This window comes from Scyliorhinus torazame, chromosome 27 (genome assembly GCF_047496885.1).
Source record: "Scyliorhinus torazame isolate Kashiwa2021f chromosome 27, sScyTor2.1, whole genome shotgun sequence".
NCBI lineage: Eukaryota > Metazoa > Chordata > Chondrichthyes > Carcharhiniformes > Scyliorhinidae > Scyliorhinus > Scyliorhinus torazame.
In genome coordinates this window covers 25000892-25025855 of record NC_092733.1, presented here as the reverse complement: position 1 = coordinate 25025855, position 24964 = coordinate 25000892, and the positions used below count along the sequence as shown (strand labels likewise).

The window sequence follows — 24964 nt, the reverse complement described above, 5'->3', positions numbered from 1 at the left end:
GAGCCTCGAATGCTGGGACTCCCTCCATCGCACGCCACCCCCTCCTCTCTCCTCCGCTACGGTGCCCCTTAAAGTCCACCACCTTCTACCAAGCTTAGGGTTACCTGTCCCACTATCTCCACACGAACTATGATGTTAAAGTGAAGCAGAATTTTGCAACATTATAGGTGCGGGGAGGGAGGAGGACCTCCTCGTGGACCTGACTATTAATAGGTCCAGACATCGAGTGGTCAAGGGGATAATTCGTCCCAAGTGTCTTTTTCCGGCCATGTTCACAGTTGGCTGTCCCTGGAGATGGAGTACATGGTATTCCATCTCCAGGGACAGCCAACTGTGAACATGGCCGGAAAAAGACAGTGTTAAAACATGGTTTTAAGTTTCTTTTGAGATTCTGTTTACTTTGACGCAGTGTCCCTTTAAGGAACTGAATTTTTAATTTACCCTACAGTTTGCCGATTTAGTTTATTTGTTTAATGGCAAGAAGCACACTCTCCCATCCTGTATGGAAGGGGGAGGGAAGAAGAAGGAGGATCTCCTCATGGGCCTACCACTGGGCCTGGATAAACTGGCCATTAATACGTCCAGGGGGTCATCCATCCCAACTGTCTGCCCCCTTCTGCAATGAGGTTTACAGCGACGTGTCCCTGGAAAGGGAGCACACGTTGTCCACCAGCAAAATCGAGACATTCCGTGCCCAATGGGCACCACAGGGACTCTGATGTTTTATCGACCCCTTTTTATTTTATTTCCAATTCGGGGGCACTTTAGCGTGGCCAATCCACTTCCTTTGGGTTGTGGGGGTGAGACCCATGCAGACACGGGGAGAATGTGCAACCTCCACATGGACAGTGACTCGGGGCCGGGATCACACCCGGATTCTCGGCGCCGTGAGGCAGCAATGATACCCACTGCGCCACCGTTCCTGCCCTCATCGACCCCTTTAATCAGATTTTCAACTTCCTTTTGAGACTCTGTTTACTTTGATGCAAGAACCCTTTAAGGGGCTGCCTTTAAAGACGTGCTTGTTAGGTGAATTGGACATTCTGAATTCTCCCTCAGTATACCCGAACAGGCGCCAGAGCGTGGCGATTAGGGGATTTCCACAGTAACGTCATTGCAGTGTTAATGTAGGCTTACTTGTGACACTAATAAAGATTTTTTTAAATGATAATAATTTAATTCAGCAGTCAATTTGTTGATTGTATTCATTCGGTTAATCCAGAAGAACACACATCATTGATGCTTTCAAGCTTTCTACCTAATATAAAAGGCGGTAGCACAATGTTTAGTACTGTCGCTTCACAGCTCCTGGATCTAAGGTTCAATTTCCAGCTTGGGTCACCGTCTGGATGAAGTCTACACGTCCTCCCCGTGGGTTTCCCCCGGGTGCTCCGGTTTCCTCCCACAAGTCCCCAAAAACGTGCTGTTGGGTGAATTGGTCATCCTGAATTCTCCCTCTGTGTGCCCGAACAGGCGCCGGAGTGTGACGACTAGGGGATTTTCACAGTAATTTTCATTGCGGTGTTAATGTAAGCCTACTACTTGTGACAATAATAAAGATTATTATTATTTTTTTTTTTAAATGTTCTCATGTGAACCCACAATGTGTTTATCCAATCCCTGATGGGTACATGGTGCCTTATATAGTAACTGAGCACAAAGTATTAAATCATCAGATTAACAGAACCGTTCCCCATCTGGAAGAGTTCCAAAGTTATTTCTGTGATGCAAACTGTTTGCTCACGATTGCAGGTAAATAAAGTAGAAACATACCAGAGTCGTCATCACCAATAACCGTGCTGGGGTGGACATTCAAGGTGTTCCCTTTGGCTTGCAACGTCATCATGTCACTTCCTATGTTGTCCCTTTTAATGAAACCTATTTGAACATCTGGTGAGAATAAGCAAAAATGATTTGAATGCCCTATTTGTCACTTATACTCTTGGTAGATAGGGTACCCCCAGGATTAACGTGCCTCCTATAAGAGTAGAATTAACTGGCTGGCCTATTGAACGGAGCTGCACAGTGGTTAGCACTGTGTGGAGTCTGCACCTTCTCCCCGGGCCTGCATGGGTTTCCTCCGGATGCTCCGGTCTCCTCCCAGAGTCCAAAGATGTGCGGATTCGATGGATTGGCCGTGATAAATTGCGCCTTAGTGTCCAAAGATGTGCAGGATAGGTGAAGGGGTTATCAGGATAGGGCAGGGAAGCAGGCGTGGATGGGGTGCTCTTTCAGTGGGCCGATGCAGACTTGATGGGCCAAATGGCCTCCATCTGCACTGCAGGGATTCCATGAAATGAAAAGAAAATTGCTTATTGTCACAAGTAGGCTTCAAATGAAGTTACTGTGAAAAGCCCCTAGTTGCCACATTCCGCCGCCTGTTTGGGGAGGCTGGTACGGGAATTGAACCCACGCTGCTGGCCTGCCTTGGTCTGCTTTCAAAGCCAGTGATTTAGCCCTGAGCTAAACCAGCCCCATCTATGATCTATGAACTCTGACTATGGCTCCATTATAGTTCGGAAAACATTTGAACTCCTGAAATGCCTCGCCTTGATCTGGGTTCTATTTCCCGTTTGGTTGTCCAAATGGCTGGTTCCCTCTTCTTGCCCTTGTAAGACTTTGGGGTGCCAAGTGTGACTGAGGGGGTCGCAGTCTTGCCTCTGACTGACTTGGAGTCACGACGAGCTTTCATTCCAGAGATTGCAGAACACAAGAAATAGGAGCGGAAATGGACAGTCAGGCCTATCGAGTCTTCGCCGCCACTCAATTCCACCACGGTTGATCACTTTCCTGCTCACTCCCCAGATCCCTTAATTCCCCGAGTGACCAAAGATTTGTCTATCACAGACTGAAATATAATCAAAGATGGAGCAACCTCGGGGTGGAGAATTCCAAAGATTCACAATTCTTCGAGTGAAGACATTTCCCGCCGGCAGCGCACCCTCGTCCCACGGCTTTCCCGGTGCGTGGGGTGGTTTCAATGGGAAATCCCATTGACAAGCGGTGGGGAGTAGAGAATCCCACCACCAGCGAACAGCATGTCGCTGAGATATACACGACTGGGGGAACTGGAGAATCCCGCCCAATGTTGACACAATTAACTCAGCTGCTCATCATAGGACAACTCCCCAAATCCCAGGGGCTAACTTCATGAACTTTCACTGTCCTGCCTTAAATGTGGAGACCAAAACAGCTCACAGATCCAGATGTAGTCTCGCCAAAGCCCTGGACACAATCGAACAAACTTTGTGGACCGATGCTCCGGGACCGTACCGAAAACAGAGGGTGAGATTCTCCGACCTCCCAGCTGAGTGTTTTTGGTGGCGGGATTGTCTGCTCGTGCTACTGTCAATGCGGATTTCCCATTGAAGCCGCCCCATGCCACAGAGAGACCCGCGGGTGGGAGGAGAGTGCACTGCCGGCTGCAGCGGAGGACCCCAGCACCAGCAAACGGCCAGAGAGTTCCGGCCAGATTCTCTGGTCAATATTACATTGCTGTTTGTGGGAGCTTGCTGTGCTCAAACTGGCTGCCACGTTTCCCACGGTGCACAGGTGAGGCACTTCGACGGCTGGAAACACCCTGGGAACATCCTGAGGCTGCGAAGATGGTAACTTCTTTCTCTCCTTCGATCGTACATTTTTCCGGTTTGAATTCCATGGAATATGCCCGACCCAAGGTGCCGCCTTGAGGGAGAGGAGGAGAATTTTTCTCTCTCAGAGGGGCATGAGTGTCTGGAACTCTCTTCCTCAAAAGGCAGTGAGAGCAGGGTCTCAGAATATCTTTAAGGCAGAGTTGGATAAATCCTTGATTAATGAGGGGGTGAAAGGTTACTGGGGATAGCAGGAATGTGGGATTGAAGTTACATTCAGATTAGCCAGGAGCTTTTCAATCAGCAGGCTCGAGGGGCCGAATAGCCTACTCCTATGCCTAATTGGCATGCTCGTGCGATCAAAGGAGGATGTCCTTGGTATGGAGCGAGTGCAGCAAAGGTTTACCAGGCTGATTCCTGGGACGGCGGGACTGACGTATGAGGAGAGACTAAATCGGTTAGGATTATTTTCATTGGGGTTTCGAAGAGTGTGAGGGGATCTCATAGAAACTTACAACATTCTAACAGGGTTAGACAGGGTCGATTCAGAAAGAATGTTCCCGATGGTGGGGGGAGTCCAGAACTCGGGCTCATAGTTTGAGGATAAGGGGTAACCTTTTAGGACTGAGGTGAGGAGAAATTTCTTCACCCAGAGAGTGGTGAATCGGTGGAATTTGCTACCACAGAAAGTACTTGAGGCCAAAATGTTGTGTATTTCAAGAAGGATTTAGATATAGCTCTTGGGGTTAAAGGGATCAAGGGAAATGGGGGGAAGGTGGGATCGGGGTCTTGAACTTGATGATCAGCCATGATCACAATGAATGGTGGAGCAGGCTCGAAGGGCCGAATGGCCTCCTCCTGCTTCTATTGTCTATGTTTCTATGGAAGTTGTGTCGAGCATTGGTTGGACCACACTCAAAGCATTCTGCATGGTAGCATAGTGGTTAGCACTGTGGATTCACTGCACCAGGGTCCCAGGTTCAATTCCCCACGGGGTCACAGTCTGTGCGGAGTCTGCACGGTCTCCCCGTGTCTGCGTGGGTTTCCTCCGGTTTCCTCCCACAATCCAAAGACGTGCAAGCTACGTGGATTGGCCACACTAAGTTGCCCTTAGTGTCCAAAAAGGTTTGGAGGGGTTGGTTAGAGGGATAGGGTGGAAGTGAGGGCTTAAGTGGGCCGAATGGCCTTCTTCTGCACTGTATGTTCTATGTTCTACTTTGCGTTCAGTTCTCATTGCCAAATTATAAAGAGGATTTAGAGGCACAGGGAGAGGACGCAGAGAAGATTTACAAGGGGGGGAACCAGGCATGGGAGGGTTTTCATAGCAGGAGAGGACTGATAGGATGGATCTTTTCTCGCATGAAACGGAGGACCAAGCAGTGACACAATGGAGAACTTTAAAGTTTTGATAGGTTTTGAAGGGGTGGACACGGAGAGAATGTTTCCTCTTGTGGGGCAACCTGACAGGAAATTCAGAAGGAACTTCTTTACCCAGAGTGTGGTGATAACGTGGAGCTTGCTACCACAGGGAGTTGTTGAAGCGAATGGTGTTAATGAACGAGGAAGCAAGCCCAGCTTACCAGGGAGAAAGGAAAAGTTGCAACAGCAGATTTAGATGATGGCAGTGTGTCGAGTGCAGTATGGGCGGGTGGGGACTGACTGACCTTCTTCTGTGCTGTAATCCTGTGTCAGCTTCCAAATGGTGCAAACGGGCTTCACTTAGCGGCAGGGGTGGGGGCGGCGCCAAGGATGTTCCCTCTGAAAATGGCAATCTCCACAAGAAATGGCATTAACTCTTCGCGGCGGGAAGCAGTGAAGGCGGGCACAGGGTGGGAGGGAGACCTGTGAGGAGGGCATCTCGTCCCCACTCTGAGGGGGGGGGCAGGGATTAGATTTATGGAGGGCTAAGGGGACAGTGGCACGACAAATCTTGAAAAAGAAAGCTTAAGTGGGGTCAATGCCAGAGCATTGGTTGGCACCTTCTGGGCATAATTACCAGGGCGAGCCGCACAGATTTGCAACCATTTTGCTGTCAATAATTTACACGATTGTTGCACGTTGGTGTAAGGCACTAAAGCAGTGGCCAGTCTAACATGGCAAAATTGATAATGGAGGAACTTAACATGAAGGACAAACTGGGGCTTGGGTCAATTTTCACGAACTTGGAATCTCTTTACTTGGGCTGACAGAATGTGGATTTTCCTTTTAATCCATTCACCCATTGTGGGTGTCACTGGCAAGGCCCAATTTGCTTTGGGAAGGTGGTGGTGGGCCGCCATCGTCTTGGTCCACCGCAGTCCCGGTGGTGTAGGTACACCCATTGTGCTGTTAGGGAGGGAGATCCAGGATTTTGACCCAGCGACGCTGAAGGAACGGCCGATAGAAAACAAAGCATTGAAACAAGAAGCAGGATGGGCCTTTCAGTCCTTTGAGCCTGCTCCGTCATTCAATATAATTGTGGCTGATCCTCAGTGTGAATGCCATAGTCCCACTTTGCCTCCATACCCTTTGATACCATTAAAATCCACACAATTACCTATCTGTTGAATACGTGGGGAGGGATTCTCCGCTGCCGGGGGTAGCTTCCACGAGGGCTGGGGAGACTGGTGGGGGGTTGCCAGGGGGTGGCCTGTGGGGTCGCACTTGGCGGGTCGGATCCGCGCACGGCCGGCGCCATGTCGCACGGCGCAACCGCTGCATGTCGACGCCGTGTGCAGGGACCCGGCCATTTCCGGAGTTTCACCCAGCAACACTGCTAACACCTCGCCGCTCCCAGAACCGGTGAGGGTTCAGCGACGGTTTTGGAGTCGTAAAACGCCTGCGAATCCCGCCCAGGGCTTCTGATGATGGTTGCAAAATGGTTGCAAATCCGTGGGGCTCGCCTGCTAATTATGCCCTGAAGGTGTCAGCCAATGCTATGGCGTTGAATATAGTTCACACGAACATAAGAACCAAGAGCGGGAGTCGGCAATTCAGCCTCTCAAATCTGCTCCGCCATTCAATGCGATCATGGCTGATCTCCTCTCGGTCTCATCTCCACCCTCCTGCCCGCTCCCCGTAACCCAGCAAATAATTAAAAACCTACCCATCTCCTTAAATTTGTTCAGTGTTCCAGAGAATTCCACAGATTCACAACTCTTCTGAGTGAAGTAATTCCTCCTTATTTCAGTTTTCAATCTGCCATCCGTCAGCCTAAAATTAGGGCCTCTCGTTCTGGAATGCCCACCGAGGGGAAATTTCCGCTCTCCGTCTACCCGGTCAATCCCCTTTAGCATTCGTATGTCCCAATTAGATCTCCTTTAATTCTTCGAAACTCCAGCAATTATCGGCCCAAACTGCTCAATTTCTCTTTGCAAGGCAAGTCCTTCATCCCTGGAATCAACCTGGTGAATCTTCTCTGAACCAGGTCACATCAGAGGCTGCTTGCTCTCCATTGCTGGCAGTGCCATCGGAAACGGTCATGCTCTGAAGTTTTCTGCGGGCATTGCCCATTCAGTGGGTGGGATTGGGGGTCTCAGGGAGGAGTCTTCGGTGACGGGCGTGGGGGGGGCGGGTTCAGGTGGAAAGGCTGGGGTGGGCGTGGCTTTCAGTGACAACGTCCTATAAATAATTAAGCATTATCTCTAGCTCGTTACAAAATATTCGGCGTGTAGTAAATGAATTTAATCTTATTCATGGGGCGATGGTTAGCGAACAAGCTTGATTTCAATCCCGCGGCCAACTGAGATGGAGGAGGCCTCCTCATGCGGCCCACTCACCGGCCTGGGTTGTCCATCACTGTTGGAGGCAATGGACAGGCCTTGGGGAGCCGGGAGGTGAGCGGGTGAGCCACAGTCACAGAATTGGGAACGACCGAACTGCCCGTGTAGCTACAGAATCTACAAGGCTGGTCCGGTAGGTTTTATTGTGTACTTCACTTCATTATGTCGTCCATTATTCAGACCTGGAAATGAAAGACAGGAGATCGCTGAGGTTGAAAAGAGCGACGGGAGAGATGGGAAACTGTGAGGCAATAGTTCAATGGGATTGTAGTATTGGTTGCAGATCTGACAGCATTGTTCAAGTTTGGCCTTTCTGGGTCAAGTATGTGTGTCAGACAGAGTTCTCCGAGCCACACTTAATGGTTAAAATTCTTGCCGCCATTACTTTGAGTATCTTTGAAGAGACGAGGCTAAGACGTACTCACCCTTTGATGCCGCATTTGTCCACTGTTGAAGCAATAGTACTGGCCCTTTCCAAACTCTCATGATAGTCAAACCAGGGATGGAGGAACAAACAAACTTGTATTTCTAAAATGGCTTCAGGACGTTCCCCACCACCCCCCCCCCCAAAAAAAAAAAACACTCCACAGCCACAGGGAGCACTTTTTTGAAGTATTGGAATGTGGGAAATGCAGCAGTGAAAAACTTACCCACGACCAACTTCGCCAAACAGCGATGAGATAATGAGCAGGTAATGTTGAAGGAGAAATAGTGGCCCTAATCGATATGGACAACTGTAAATAGAAATAGGGTTAGGTCCCGTGGTGGGGGCAGGGGGGTCTGGAGGGGATGTCTGCACGGCAGGTTCTTCCAGAGGTGTTTTGCGCTGACATGTTTTCCCGCTGGCGTCGAGGAGATTCGGGCGTGGGTGGTCGGGCCTTCCTCTGCATACCGTTACCAGGATGCAAATCAGTTTCAGGCTGGCCTCCAGCGAGTTTCCCCGATCCGCCATGGTGGACACTTGTGGACGATCCCGTTGGAAATCGACGCCGGTGTCAAACCAATCTCTGGGCCTCACGGCAAATTCTCACACCCAGTCCGTCATCGAAGTCGCCGGCGGGGGAATGGGAGACCTCTGCCCTAAACTGCCTGGGTTTCATGCCTGTACCTCCAGGGCTGAGGAGCCCCATGTTGTCCAGTCACCGTGTCGGAAGATCGTAAAATCAGAAGGCGGCCATTCGGCCCACTGTGTCCGTAAATTCTCTTTGAAAGAGCTAGTCTATTAGCCCCAACAGCCCATTCTTTTCCCAGAGACCTGCCATTTCCTCCCAATCGAGTACTTATCTGTTTCATATTGGGAAGTTACTGTCCAATACAGTCCCGCCTTCCAGATCACCACAACGCACGCAAGAAAAACTCTATCGTCATAGATTATCATAGAATCCACAGTGCAGAAGGAGGCCACTCGGCCCATCGAGTCTGCACCGGCTCTTCGAAAGAGCACCCTACCCAAGGTCAACACCTCCACCCTATCCCCATAACCCAGTAACCCCACCCAACACTAAGGGCCATTTTGGACACTAAGGGCAATTTATCATGGCCAATCCACCTAACCTGCACATCTTTGGACTGTGGGAGGAAACCGGAGCACCTGGAGGAAACCCACGCACACACGGGGAGGATGTGCAGACTCCGCACAGACAGTGACCCAAGCCGGAATCGAACCTGGGACCCTGGAGTTGTGAAGCAATTGTGCTATCCACAATGCTAACGTGCTGCCCGTCTCTTAAATCTCTTTGACAATTATGTTAAATTTGTCTCCCTCGTTCAGCAACACAGCAGGTAGGAGAAAATGAGCATGAATGCAGGAGACAGAATTGAAAACCATGGGCCAGGATCTTCCGTTATAGTCCCTCCCACTACCATAGAATCCACAGTGCAGAAGGAGACCACCCGGCCCATCGAGTCTGCACCAGCCCTTGGAAAGAGCACCTCTCCCAAGCCCACATCTCCAACCCATCTCCACATCCCAGTAACCCCACCCAACCCTTTTGGACACTAAGGGGCAATTTAGCGTGGCCAATCCACCTAACCCGCACATCTTTGGACTGTGGGAGGAAACCGGAGCACCCGGAGGAAACCCACGCAGACACGGGGAGAACGTGCAGACTCCGCACAGACAGTGACCCAGCGGGGAATCAAACCTGGGACCCTGGAGCTGTGAAGCAACTGTGCTAACCACTGTGCTACCGTGCTGGTGAGGATGGAGAACCTCCCGTTCACTGCAACGGAACCGGCGAATCCCGTTACTGTAAACGGACGGAGAATCCCACCCCTTGATTTGAATACGTTGATGGTACAGACAGGGTGATGAGTAACTTGGAGAGGAACCTCTAGGTGATAGGGCTCCCAAGTATCTGCTGCTCTTGTCCTTCTAGATGGTGGGATTTTCACAGTAACTTCATTGCAGTGTTAATGTAAGCCTACCTGTGACACTAATAGGTAATTATTATTAATGGTTGTGGGTTTGGAAGGTGCTGTCTAAGGAACCTTGATGAGTTACTGCAGTGCACCTTGTACACACGGCTGACACTGTTTGTCGGTGGTGTGGTGAAGGGTTTGAACGTTTGTGAAAGGGGGAACAATCAGTCTGGCTGCTTTGTCCTAGATGGTGTTGAGCTTCTTATGTTGTTGGAGTTCATCTCATCAATGATAGATAGGCTGGATAGACTGGAGCTTTTTTCCCTGGAGCGTAGGAGGCTTAGGGGTGAACTTATAGAGGTCTATAAAATAATCAGGGGCATAGATAAGGTTTTTTCTAAAGGTAGGAGAGTTTAAAATTAGAGGAATAGGTTGAAGGTGAGAGTTGGGCCGAAGGGCCTGTTCCCAGGGTGTAAACCTCGATGAGACAGGCGGACAACTTATTTGGGGCTAAGCCAGGAACAGGAGACGCCAATTGCCGATGACTCGGGGACAATGGGCTGGATTCTTCCGTCCCGCTGCGCCAGATTTCTGGTTCATCACGCGGGATGCTTCGTTTCGCCGGCTGTTTCCCATTGTGGGGCAGCCCCACGCCGTCGGGAAACCCCCGGGCTGCCAGCAAAACGGAGCATCCCGCGCGCGGAGAATCCAGCCCAATGTATTTTGAGCTCAACAGGAACAGGAGGGGCTGATTTCTGGTGATCACAAACCAGGGTGGAATTGTTCATATCGAGAGAGGCGTGAGGGGCCGAAGAGCCTAATCCTGCTCCTATTTCTTACGTAGATGATAGAAATGGTAGGGGCGGGGCGGGGGGGGGGGGGGGGGGGGGTGGTAGTGGGGTGGATCAACAATGGGAGAACCTGGTTTGACGTTCTCCTCTATCGGGTGTGTTGCATTTGGAGTGTTCTCTGTTTTGGCAAATGCGGAGCTTTACCTAAGGTGGGGTGTGTCCAGTTTGTTTCTCCGTCCTTCTGTAAACCCAGAGCAATGGCTATGACAGCACTTTCCATCGTTTCCAAGAACCGGCTGGCTGCTCTCTGTCTCTCGGAGTCCTTTACACTTTCCCAAACTGTTACATCGCTGAGCAGGCGTGCCGCTAACTCAATGATCTTCTATAAAGTAAAGAAGCGCGTTAGTTTGGACCGCCAGCGGAAATTAATTCTTTATATAACTCGCGAAAGGAGGGAGTGACGGATTCATTCTTTCTCCTGAACAATGTTTAACGGTCGTGCGGGTAAATGTCACTCAGGTAAAGGCCTGACGTCAACCAGTGCGTCGATCGCTCTATGAGTGCCGCAGTTTTGTTTCCTTGCTTCAGGACACAGCTGGAAAGAAAACTTTGCCAAATGGCGTGCCGAATAGAAAGAGATGTGAACAGGTCAGGTTCAGGGTGACTGGATTGGGCTAGGGTTGCTTTCCTCAGGGTGGGAGGAGGATGGGGGGTGACTCTAATTGAGGTACACCACATTTTGAGGGGCCTAGTTAGAGTAGGCCGGAGAGAATTGTCTACCCCCTAGCTGAGGGGTGGATTACCAGGCGGCATGAATTTAAGGTGATTGATAAAAGGATTAGAGGGGACTTGAGGAAAAACTATTCGCCCGGAGGGCATCTGGAATTCGCCGCCTTCACTGGTGGTTTCGGCTGAAACGCTCAACCCGGTTAAGGGGTACCTGGACCTGCAAGGCTCGGGACCAGGTGCTGGAAAGTGGGATCAAAATGAGCGGCTGGCTTCTTTGTTTTCTCCTTTTTGTGGCTGGAGCAAAGACGATGGACCGAACGGTCCCTTTCAGCGCCGTAACCTTTCTATGGTTCAACCCGTGACCTGCTAAGACATCCCAACATCCCAAAAGCTGCTTTGCAGGAGTGTTGTCAGTAAGTCGCAGCAAGCCGGCATTTATTGCCCATCCCTATCCCTAATTTCAATTGAGAGTCAACCACATTGCTGTGGGTCTGGTGTCACATGTAGGCCAGACCAGGTAAGGATGGCAGATTTCCTTCCCTGAAGGACATCAGTGAACCAGATGTGTTTTTATAACAATCGGTTTCATGGGGCCATCATTAGACTTTTAATTCCATTATGGAATTCAAATTTCACCATGGCGGGGGGGGGGGGGGGGGGGGGGGGGGGGGGGGGGGGATTCGAACCCAGGTTCCCCAGAGCATTACCCAGGGTTTACTCGTCCAGTAACAATACCATTGTGCCACCGCCTCCCCCCCCCCCAATGGAGATGGAGTGGTTTGGAAAGGGAATTCCAGAGTACAGCCGCCAATGGTGGGGCAAAGCGATTCAGGGGTGGGAAAGAGACCAGGAAGAGAGGAACGTGGGGTTCTCCACTAACATAGAACCCTCGCTGGCATCGAGGAGAGCCACCGCCATTTTGATGGTCTCCTGACTTCCTTTGGGCTCCATCAGCCACCGAGCTCAGCAACATCAACATGGCTTCCTTTCAATTAGTTGGCACCATGTTCCTCATTATTAGACGCAGACCTTTCCTTTGAGAATTCAGCACGGTTGAACGATTCAGGGACTCACCTTGGCAGGAAAAGCAGCACCAGAGCCGTTGCACATCTCCCTGTCAAGCTCAGTGGTGAAATTCATGAAGCGACAGAACGTGGAATCAGAGCGTGATTTCTATTTGTTTAACACAAAACATCGAGCGACTTAAGGAATTACAGCAGGGCACACACAATGGCCAGTTTATTGAACACCACAAAAACGCGTATGGCAATGGGGGCGGACCACATATCAGCACAATATTGATCGGCAGCAATCACACCTCCCCCATGCCCTACCACCTCTTCCATCCAACGATTGGGACAATTGATGGGGGACAGGAGAGCATTTCATCGATACTGCAGCAGAGGACGAGAGGGGCCCCTTTCCAGATTGTCAATCATGTCAGATTATCAATCACCTCAGGCTGCCAATCACCTCCGATTGTCAATCACCTCAGATTGTCAGTCATATCAGCCTGTCAGTCATATCAGCCTGTCAGTCATATCAGCCTGTCAATCATATCAGATTGTCAATCATCTCAGACTGTCAATCACCTCAGACTGTCATTTACCTCAGACTGTCAATTACCTCAGACTGTTAATCATCCCAGACTGTCAATCGCCTCAGACTGTCAATTACCTCAGACTGTTAATCATCCCAGACTGTCAAATCACCTCAGACTGTCAATCACCTCAGACTGTCAATCACCTCAGGCTGTCAATTACCTCAGACTGTCAATCATCTCAGACGGTCAATCACCTCAGACTGTCAATTACCTCAGACTGTCAATTACCTCAGACTGTTAATCATCCCAGACTGTCAATCGCCTCAGACTGTCAATTACCTCAGACTGTTAATCATCCCCGACTGTCAAATCACCTCAGACTGTCAATCACCTCAGACTGTCAAACACCTCAGATTATCAATCACCTCAGACTGTCAATCATCTCAGACTGTCAATCACCTCAGACTGTCAATTACCTCAGACTGTCAATTACCTCAGACTGTTAATCATCCCAGACTGTCAATCGCCTCAGACTGTCAATTACCTCAGACTGTTAATCATCCCAGACTGTCAATTACCTCAGACTGTCAATCACCTCAGGCTATCAATCACCTCAGGCTATCAATCACCTCAGACTGTCAATTACCTCAGACTGTTAATCATCCCAGACTGTTAATCATCCCAGACTGTCAAATCACCTCAGACTGTCAATCACCTCAGACTGTCAATCACCTCAGGCTGTCAATTACCTCAGACTGTCAATCATCTCAGACTGTCAATCACCTCAGACTGTCAATTACCTCAGACTGTCAATTACCTCAGACTGTTAATCATCCCAGACTGCCAATCGCCTCAGACTGTCAATTACCTCAGACTGTTAATCATCCCAGACTGTCAAATCACCTCAGACTGTCAATCACCTCAGACTGTCAAACACCTCAGATTATCAATCACCTCAGACTGTCAATCATCTCAGACTGTCAATCACCTCAGACTGTCAATTACCTCAGACTGTCAATTACCTCAGACTGTTAATCATCCCAGACTGTCAATCGCCTCAGACTGTCAATTACCTCAGACTGTTAATCATCCCAGACTGTCAATTACCTCAGACTGTCAATCACCTCAGGCTATCAATCACCTCAGACTGTCAATCACCTCAGACTGTAAATTACCTCAGACTGTTAATCATCCCAGACTGTCAAATCACCACAGACTGTCAATTACCTCAGACTGTCAATCACCTCAGACTGTCAATCATCTCAGACTGTCAATCATCTCAGACTGTCAATCACCTCAGACTGTCAATCACCTCAGACTGTCCGTCACCTCAGACTGTCCGTCACCCCAGATTGTCAATCACCTCCGACTGTCAATCACCTCCGACTGTCAATCACCTCCGACTGTCAATCACCTCCGACTGTCAATCACCTCCGACTGTCAATCACCTCCGACTGTCAATCACCTCCGACTGTCAATCACCCCAGACTGTCAATCACCTCAGACTGTCAATCACCTCAGACTGTCAATCACCTCCGACTGTCAATCACCTCCGACTGTCAATCACCTCCGACTGTCAATCACCCCAGACTGTCAATCACCTCTGACTGTCAATCACCTCTGACTGTCAATCACCTCCGATTATCAATCACCCCAGACTGTCAATCGCCTCAGACTGTTAATCATCCCAGACTGTCAAATCACCCCAGACTGTCAATTACCTCAGACTGTCAATCACCCCAGACTGTCAATCACCTCAGACTGTCAATCATCTCAGACTGCCAATCACCTCAGCTTATCAATCACCTCAGACTGTCAGTCACCCCAGATTGTCAATCACCTCAGACTTTCAATCACCTCAGACTGTCAATCACCTCAGACTGTCAATCACCTCCGACTGTCAATCACCTCCGACTGTCAATCACCTCCGACTGTCAATCACCTCAGACTGTCAATCACCTCCGACTGTCAATCACCTCTGATTGTCAATCACCTTTGACTGTCAATCACCCCAGACTTTCAATCGCCTCAGACTGTCAATCGCCTCAGACTGTCAACCACTTCAGATGGTCAATCACCTCAGACTGTCCGTCACCTCAGATTGTCAATCACCTTTGATTGCCAATCACCTGAATAAAGTTTCACCCTGAGTCACATATGGAGGTTTTGGGGAAAAATGACCAAAATGCTTGGTCAAAGACGTTGGTAGTCCGGAGTACCTTAAACGATTATAGGGAGCTTGAGAGATAAAAAGGTTAAGAGAGGGAACTTTAGAGGTTTGGGCCTCAACAGCAGATAGTGGTATGAAATCCATTCCATTCTATAAACCTACCTAAATCCAGAGACAGATTTACAGTGATACACACCATGATTAGGCACGGGGCTTCAACAAATTGGGAGAGGGTTTAGGGTTAGGGTTAGGGTGACTGTGGGCCCAATCAGAGCCCGATGACTATTTATTTTTTGATAGGCTCAGCAAATACAAATGAGCAGGCAATGTAGAGAGACATCAGACTTTGATTGGTGGGTACTCTTGCAGGAAAACAGACTGGTCCGAATATTGAGGCGACGATGGAGGGAGGCAGAGGCAGAAGATCGTGAAGAAAAAGGCACAGGGCAGTAAGGTGAGCCGCGAGGCTCTGGGCCCAAGCCACGAGCTAAGGTGAGCCAGCTGGTCAACAGCCCTCGATGAACGAGGGGAGCAGGTGAGGGGTGACTCGACCCAGCCAGGGCTGAGGGCAGGCCAGCCAGCAACAGCGAGGCATGAGGCCTAAACTCAAGCCTTACCAACACGAGGAGACAACGAGTGAGGCAGGAGGCTGGTTTGAAGACCCCAGGTGAGTGAGGTTAGTGAGATTGTAAGAATGGTGTGGGAGGGGGAGAGACTGTGAGGAGATGGGGGCATGGAGGGGGGGGGGGGAGAAGAGCCTGAGGGCGAATGGGAGAGCAGCGGTTAGGTTTGTTCCTCTGCCAGTCAGGTACAACAATATCCGTTTTACAGTCAAAAGCTTTCTCGTTCATGGTGTTTGTAAATCTAAGGGGTTAAAAATCCATCTGTGCCATTTTCCTTTGGATGCAGGAATCGTGGTGCGCAACTTGCCCTCGCCCCGTGAGGTGGGGGGGTGGTAAGGCCCAAATTTGGCGCAGGGATCCCTTATAACTGGTTGTCACGTCGGACCGAGCTGTTAACAACCTCCAGGAGGGCATTTGGATTCGGTCGCAACACCTGGAGCGGCACAACTGAATCCCCCCCCCCCCCCCCCGGCAAGATACTTAATATGCAGAAACAGAAAATACAGTAGCTCAAGCGGGAACGTGGAAAATTAATTCTTACCGACAATTGAGAGTCCGACTGGCATTCTGCAACGGAGTCTGTACTTCCATTGTCCGAAAAACATTTAAAAGGGCGAGCTAGAAACACAAGTCAGACATTTGAGCTTCCGAATCTCCAGTGGATCAGTAATTAGCCTGCAATGGAACCATGATCATCGAACAAGCTAGCCAGTGATAAAAGTCCTTTCTGGTATCGCTTGATTGCGGATCCAGCTGCAGGCGATCTGGTTTGATTCGGAGGTCCATCTTTTAGGAAATCTTAGAGCAATAAATTGAGGCGCGATCAATTGAACAAAGACTAGAGTTGGGTACAACTGAGGCTTTATTGCTCTAAGATGTGTGGCCTCCCACAGCAGCTGGCAAAATGGCTGCTGAATGGAGGACACGCATATTTATACTTCGCCTACTGGGCAGAGCCAGCAGGCAGGGGCTACCGGCGAACCTGTAGTACAGATCCTACCTTACATCACCTAATACAGGTGCAACAGTGGTTTACCACACAATCTCTCTCTCTGCTACAGGGAGACAGTTGGTTATCTAGAGATTTGGTGGCACCACTTCGCAATCATGGGCAAGGCAAGGGTTGAGCTACCCACAGCCAGTCCGGGGATTGAACCCACACCACTGGCATCATACACCTGATCTGAACGATCCTCTGCTGATAAAGTGCATCAAAAAGAGCACTAGAATGGAATCCTCTGCACAATTCTGGCCGCCACACTACAGGAAGGATGTGAACGCATTGGCGGGAGCGCAGAAGAGGTTTACAAGGATGTTTCCAGGGATGAGAAACTTCAGTTGTGATAGATTGAAGATTGTTCTCCTTGGAGAGAAGAAGGCCGAGAGGAGATTTGATCGAGATGTTCAAACCATGTGGAGGATGGAGAGAGAGTAGACAGGGAGAAACTGTGCTCCGCCGTAAAAGGATCGAGAACCAGAGGGGGCAGATTTAAGGAGATTTGCAAAAGAAGCAAAAGCGATGAGAGAGAAAACACTTTCGCCAGCGAGCGGCTGGGGTCTGGAATGCACTGTCTGGCAGTGTGGTGGAGGCAGGTTCACTCGAGGCACTGCAGAGGATATTAGATGATTATTTGAGTCGAAACAATGTGTAGGAGTACGGGGGGGGGGGAGGGGGGTAAGGCAGGGGAATAGCACTAAGTCATGGTGCTCATTTGGAGAGCCGGTGCAGACTCGATGGGCCGAATGGCCTCCTCGTGCACCGTGATTCTGATTCTGAGGTACTTTTCACTTCACGGTCGGACAACACTAAACATCATTAGTTAAATCTCTCTTAATTCGCCAATAGGTCGCAGTTTTATCACGCTTCAGGCCTACATAGGTTGTGTGGACATGTTGGTATTTAATGTAAAATCCTAGTGTTCGTTAAAGTAACAGAGGTGATGACCTGCTTAAGATCAAAAATTGCGAAGGCTGACTTTGAGTGTCCATTGTTGCTCTTCACAGGTGCCCAAGGTTTCCTGTACCTCAATCCAGCCCTGGGTTTATCTGAGGGAACAGCAGTCCACACTCAACCCTTTAAATATGCACTTTTGCAAAGCATGTCACTCATTGACCTTATCTACATTATTTAAAATGATGCTTCAGACCGACGGGCTCCCCCCCCCCACTCTTCGCAACCTCTGATGTTGCATGAAGGTGACAAGGCCAGGGGAGACAGGCGCCGAGACACAAGGGTACAGGACATAAGAGCTGGAATAGACCATTCAGCCCCTCGATCTTGCACCTCCATTGAGTTAGATCGTAGCTGACATCCTACACCAAATCCGCTTTCCTGCCTAGTCCCATATTCCCCTGAGTGTCCTAGGATGTGCCCATCCCCGTCGCGAACATACTCGACAACTGAACATCTGCAACTCTTTGGGAGAGCGAATTCCAAAGAATCACCTCCGAGTGACGACACTGCCCATCATTTCATTCTGAGCGGGTGACCCCTTATCCTGAGGCTACTTCCTGTGGTATTATCATAACTGGAAGGGTTAATGAAGTGTCGAGAGTAGCCACTAGAGGGAGCTACAGTTACAACTATATGAGGCAGTATTGCTAAGCCTTGTGGGGAGAGTGTGTGCAGGAGTTAGCTAGAGAGAGTCAGAAGTACAAATAGTGTTAGTGAGAGCAGATCATAGTTTATAGCAGTCGTGAGATTTGCTGTAGATGAGTGTAGTTAAATGTTATTAATCAGCTGTGTATTCTTTCAGAGTATGTGTCGAATCCAGTTTAGTCGTATTAATAAATTTATAGCTTTGTTTAAGTTCAAGCTATTTTGTGGTCTTTGTGAACACTACGTCAACTATGCCGAAATAAGCAACACAAAGAACACCACACTTCCCAGCCAGGTGAAGCAGCCTCTCAGCATCTTCCCTAAATCCCACTAAGAATTGAACACATGTCAATGAGATTTGGCTTCGTTTTCTAAACTCATGACAGTTACAACCATCATCATATAAAACGACAAGGGAAGGGGGACCATGGAAACTCATGCAAGGGAATCCCTACATTGCAGAAGGAGGCCATTCGGCCCACCGAGTCTGCACTGACTCTCCGAAAGTTATCACTGATGATGATGCGGACTCTAAGGGTTCCACCGCCTTGTATTTTGCTTTTGGCCTTGATCAAGGAAGGTTGCTGCATCATTTTCCATTCCTATATTTGAAATTCTGTGCTCGGAATGCCCTATTCCAAGCACCAGGTTAGGTCAAATGCAAAGCCAAACCCGTCTCTAAATCTTCAAGAATGTGGCAAGGCTGCCAGCTACTTTACCAAGGTAACATTTTTAGCTGCCCCATGGTCTACCCGAATGGAGATGCCAGATTGGTGAAAACCTTGGAGGCAATTTGCTGCCTTCACTGCCATTCACTTCCAACAGTGAGTGACAAGGAAGCCCAGAAGGAGACCACTCAGCCCATCATAGGGTGGCACAGTGGTTAGCACCGCTGCCTCACAGAACCAGGGACCCTGGTTCGATTCTGGTCTCGGGTGACTGTCTGTGTGGGGTTTGCACATCCTCCCCATATCTGCGTGGGTTTCCCCCGGGTGCTCCGGTTTCCTCCCACAGTCCAACGATGCGCAAGTTAAGTGGATTGGCCATGATAAATTGCCCCTTAGTGTCCAAAAGGTCAGGTGGGGTTACAGCGTGACGCACTATCAATTACGACGAGATGAGTGTAGAGAGTAATCGAGGCTTTATTACGCAGAGCTGTGGAGCCTCCCGCAGCTGCCGCCGAAATGGGTGCAGCTCGGAGAGTCCACATATTTATAGTCCGCCTACTGGGCGGAGCCAGCAGGCAGGGATAAACCCCCGTACCTGTAGTACAGTGGCCTTACCGTAATACCCTCGAATGTGGTATATACAATACAACAGTGGTGACCACCACATTCACCCCCTGTTAAAAAACAGTCCAGCGGCGGGGGTGGAAAACTATTTACATGCAGGTTCTTTAAAATTTATGAAAGAGGTTACAAATTTAGACGATCGGGCGCCTTGATCCGTCGTTGCGAGCTCCGCAGTTCTGGTGGCGATTTCGGCATCGGTTCGGTCGTCGGTGACTCCGGGAGCGTGTCGACCTCATCTTCATCCCCGGGTGGGACCAAGGGGAGGACGGATCGTCCTGGAGCGGGGGCTGTGGTGGGGTGTGCCGGGGAGATGGAGGGTGGCGCCGAGGCAGAGGGGGGATGTGGGGACCCAGCTGGCGGCAGGTCCCTGAGGGAGACTGTGTCTTGGCGGCCATCGGGGTACGCTACGTAGGCGTACTGCGGGTTCGCGTGGAGTAGCTGTACCCTCTCAACCAACGGGTCCGCCTTGTGTAGCAGCACGTGCTTGCGGAGGAGAACGGGTCGTGGAGCTGCCAGCCATGTTGGGAGCGAAACCCCGGAGGTGGAATTCCTGGGGAAGGGAAAGAGACGTTCATGGGGAGTCTCGTTAGTCGCAGTGCACAGGAGCGACCAAATGGAATGAAGGGCATCGGGGAGGACCTCCTGCCAGCGGGAGGCCGGGAGATCTCTGGACCATAGGGCCAGCTGGACGACCTTCCAGACCGTCCCATTCTCCCGCTCTACCTGCCCGTTTCCCCGGGAGTTGTAGCTGGTTGTCCTGCTCGAGGCAATGCCCCTGTTGAGCAGGTACTGGCGTAGCTCATCGCTCATGAATGACGATCCCCTGTCGCTGTGGATGTAGGCGGGGAAGCCGAACAGAGCGAAGATGGTGTTGAGGGCTTTGATGACGGTGGCAGACGTCATATCGGGGCATGGGATGGCAAAGGGGAATCTTGAATATTCGTCGACCACATTAAGAAAGTACGTGTTGCGGTCGGTGGAGGGGAGGGGCCTTTTGAAGTCCACACTGAGGCGTTCAAAGGGGTGGGACGCCTTCACCAGGCGCGCACGGTCTGGCCGGTAGAAGTGCGGTTTACACTCCGCGCAAACCTGGCAGTCTCTGGTGATAGACCTGACTTCCTCGATGGAGTAGGGCAGATTGCGGGCCTTTATGAAGTGATAAAAGCGGGTGACCCCTGGGTGACAGAGATCGTCGTGCAGGGTCCGGAGTCGGTCCACTTGTGCGCTGGCACATGTACCTCGAGATAGGGCAACGGGGACTCGTTGAGCTTACCAGGGCGATACAAAATCTTGTAATTGTAGGTGGAGAGCTTGATCCTCCACCTCAAGATCTTATCATTTTTGATCTTACCCCGCTGTGTGTTGTTAAACATGAAGGCAACCGACCGTTGGTCAGTGAGGAGAGTGAATCTCCTGCCAGCCAGGTAATGCCTCCAATGTCGCACGGCTTCAACGATAGCTTGGGCCTCCTTTTCGACAGAGGAGTGCCGAATTTCGGATGCATGGAGGGTGCGGGAAAAGAATGCCAGGGGCCTGCCTGCCTGGTTGAGGGTGGCAGCCAAAGCGACGTCTGATGCATCGCTCTCGACTTGGAAGGGGAGCGTCTCGTCGACTGCGTGCATCGCGGCCTTGGTGATGTCGGCCTTGATACAGTTGAAGCCCTGGTGAGCCTCGGCCATCAGGGGGAAAACTGTGGAGTGGATGAGTGGGCGGGCCTTGTCCGCATAGTTAGGGACCCAGTGGGCGTAGTATGAGAAGAACCTCAGTCATCGTTTGAGGGCCTTGGGGCAGTGGGGGAGGGGGAGTTCCATGAGGGGGCGCATGCGATCGGGGTCGGGCCCTAGAACTCCGTTCTGAACCAGATAGCCGAGTATGGCTAATCGGTTTGTGCTGAACACGCACTTCTCCTTGTTGTAGGTTAGGTTGAGGAGTTTGGCGGTGTGGAGGAATTTGGAAAGGTTAACGGCGTGGTGCTGCTGGATGTGGCTGCAGATGGTGACGTTATCCAGGTACGGGAAATTGGCCCACCGTCCGTACCGGTCAACCATTCGGTCCATCTCCCGTTGGAAGACCGAAACCCGTTAGTGACGCCAAAGGGAACCCTAAGGAAGTGATAAAGGTGGCCGTCCGCTTCAAATGCGGTGTACTGACTGTCCGCCTTGTGAATGGGGAGCTGGTGGTAGGCAGATTTCAGGTCACTGTCGAAAAGACCCGGTACTGTACAATCTGATTGACCATATCAGATATGCATGGGAGGGGGTACGCGTCGAGCTGCGTGTACCGATTGATGGTCTGACTGTAGTCAACAACCATCTTGTTTTTCTCCCCAGTTTTCACCACTACCACTTGGGCTCTCCAGGGGTTGTTGCTGGCCTCGATAATACCTTCCCGCAGCAGACGCTGGACCTTAGATCTGATGAAGGTCCTGTCCTGGGCACTGTACCGTCTGTTCCTGGTGGCGATGGGTTTGCAATCCGAGATGAGGTTCGCAAACAGGGAAGGTGGGTCGACCTTAAGGGTCGTGAGGCCGCAGACAGTAAGGGTGGTAGGGGCCCGCCAAATTTCAGGATAAGGCTCTGGAGGTTGCACTGGAAGTCCAGGCCGAGTAGCAAGGCAGCGCAGAGGTTGGGGAGGACGTAGAGCCAGAAGTTGCTGAACCCTACGCCCTGGATGGTGAGGGTGGCGGTGCAGTACCCCCGGATCGCCACGGAGTGGGATCCCGAGGCCAGGGAGTTTCCCTGGTTGATGGGGTGTACCGTGAGGGAGCAGCGCCTTACCGTATCGTGGTGGATGAAGCTCTCAGTGCTCCCGAAGTCCAGAAGGCAGGATATTTTGTGCCCGTCGAACTTCACTGTCATTGACGCAGTCGAGAGGTTGTGCGGTCGGGACTGGTCGATCGTGATGGAGGCCAGACGTGACTGGTCAGCGGCAGTTGCAGGCGAAGAGCGGCCCAATGAGGTGCCTGACGAGCAGGGGTGCTGAGGCGGGGAGAAGGCGGCGCCCACGGGCTGCACGTGTCCTGAGGCAGGCAAGATGGCGTCACCCATGGGCCGCACGTGATGTGAGGCGAGCAAGATGGTGGCGCCCACGGGCAGCATGTGTTATGAGGGGAGCAAGATGGCAGCGCCCATGGGCCGCTCGTTGTCTGAGGCGAGGAAGATGGCGGCGCCCGCGAGTCGCATATGAGGGATGCTGGGACAATAGCGGCGATCGAGCGGGCCTGACACACTGCAGCGAAATGTCCTTTCTTCCTGCAGGCCTTTCAGAGCGCGCTCCGTGCCGGGCAGCGCTGTCGGGGGGGGGGGGGGGTTTGAGTGTCCGCAGAAGTAGCACCTGGGTGCCCCGTGGTTGGTTGGCTGCCGCGCGGCGCAGGCCTGGGGTTGGCTGGGGGAGGTCGCTGATGGGGTCCACGGTGGGGTGTTCGCTGGCAGGGTCCACGATGCCCAGGAGGAGTGGGACGTATGGTCGGGAGCATACGCCTGTATATTGCGTGAGGCGACTGTGAGCGAGAGCGCTAGTTTCTTGGTCGCGCGAGGTCGTGGGTAGCCCCTTCTAAGAGGCGCTGGCGAATGTAGGCCGACCCTATGCCCGTTACAAATGCGTCTCTAAGTAGCAGGTCAGAATGTTCAGTGGCCTAAACGGCCTGGCAGTCATAGTCTCTCACCAGGATGTGCACGGCACGCCAGAAATCTTCCACAGACTCAGCGGGGAGTTGATGCCACGTGGACAGCAGGTGCCTGGCGTAGATTTTGTTAGTCTGCTGAGTGTAGTTCTCCTTCAGTAGCACAATGGCCTCTGCGTAGGTCGGTGTGTCCCGGGTGAGGGGAAAGATAAAGGAGCTCAGCCGCGTGTAAAGGATCTGGAGCTTCTGTGCCTCTGAGGGTGGGTCTGTCGCAGATCCAATGTAGGCTTCAAAGCGAGCTAGCCAATGTGCGAAGGCCGACTTGGCATTGTCTGCTCGAGGGTGCAGCTGCAGGCGATCCAGCTTGATGCGGAGATCCATCGTTGTAAAATCTCTGCGTAATAAATTGATGCACTATCAATTACGACGAGACGAGAGTAGAGTGTAATCGAGGCTTTATTACGCAGAGATGTGTGGCCTCCTACAGCTGCTGCCGAAATGGCTGCAGCTCGGAGAGCACACACAATTATACTCTGCCTACTGGGCGGAGCCAGCTGGCAGGGATCTACCCCCGTACCTGTAGTACAGGGGTCTTACCGTAATACCCTTGTGTGCGGTATATACAATACAACAGTGGTGACTACCACACAGGGTTACGGGAATGGGGTGATGTCGTGTGTCTAGAAAGGGTGCTCTTTCAGAGGGTCAGTGCAGACTCGATGGGCCGAATGGCTTCCTTCTGTACTGCAGGGATTCTATGTTATGGATTCTCTGTCTGTACCTGCTTTGTGAAAGGACCGTACAATTTGCCCATGCCCGCTACTGCTTCCCTCCAATCGCTTTAATTCTGTGAACATTCGCTTCCCGACCCTCCCGAGAACGGGAAACAATTTCTCCCTATATACTTCTGTAAAACCCTCCAACTATTCTGAATGATCCGACAGTGAACTGGGAAATAAAGGAAGGCAAGTTCAGTCCTACATAATCAGATCAATAGCAGAACTCACCTTGGTAAACACCGAGGCTTATTGCTTGTTTCAGGTCATTGAAGAGTCCGCTAAACTCTACGCGGCAGCAGTACCAACCCTCATCTCCCAGGTTCAAACCATGTATGGTCAGAGATACGTTACCGCGCTCGATGTCCCCGTACAATTTGTATTTTGGTCCAACATTGCTTGTGACGCGTCTCCCATCAGTTGTAAGCAATATGTCGTCACAAGAAAAAGATGCCAGGCATTTCCCTCGGCCCCAGCACATTGAAACCATGCCATGATACTTAACATCGTAGCTGCAAGGCAGGGTGACCGAGGACCTCAGCTCCCCGTTGATCTGTGACGCCTCTGCAAAAATGAATAGAAATGACATTCAGAGCTTGCAATGTGTCATCAAAGCTGTTGAACAGCGACGAATGAAAAGAGACACTTTTAAGATTACTGTCTGGAGATTTTTTTTAATGTGGTGGTGTAAAATTGAGCGGATAATCCTGACAGTGTGGAACAGAGGAACAGACACTCCCTCAAGCGTCCACCAGGCAATGAAATCTTGGTGCTCTTCAGTCTAATTCCACAGGCTCGCCTTCACCTTGTATCCCTAACTACCTTTGGTTAACGAAAGTCGATCAATCTTAGATTCAAAATCAACAAATGATCAATTACCATTTGCAGACAAGAGTTCCAAATCTTGCTTGCATGAGGAAGTGTTTCCGAATATTACTCCTGAAAGGTCCAGTTCTAATTTTTCGACTCTGCCCCACAATCCAGGACACCCCCAAGCAGCGGAAGGGAAATGAAAGTCGCCACAGTTCCAGAGGACCATAGGCTGCTCTCCCCTTTTGAGAGAGAGCTGGCGGGTGGTGATTTAACCTGAGGGTCGCCACGCCTCAG

At 50.9% G+C, this 24964-nt stretch overlaps 1 protein-coding gene across 3 annotated transcripts in view; it reads right to left on the bottom strand.

The window, feature by feature from the left end:
* Positions 1-24964, bottom strand: part of LOC140403316 (adhesion G protein-coupled receptor E3-like) — an 81049-nt gene that overhangs the window by 34248 nt on the left and 21837 nt on the right. For all 3 annotated transcript variants that reach the window (XM_072491160.1, XM_072491161.1, XM_072491162.1), the window contains 5 exons: positions 24089-24421; positions 16110-16186; positions 12307-12405; positions 10708-10885; positions 1774-1890 (listed from right to left, as the gene is read on the bottom strand). In XM_072491160.1, coding sequence (XP_072347261.1) covers positions 1774-1890; positions 10708-10885; positions 12307-12405; positions 16110-16186; positions 24089-24421 — 804 coding nt within the window. The remainder of the gene's footprint in view (positions 1-1773; positions 1891-10707; positions 10886-12306; positions 12406-16109; positions 16187-24088; positions 24422-24964) is intronic.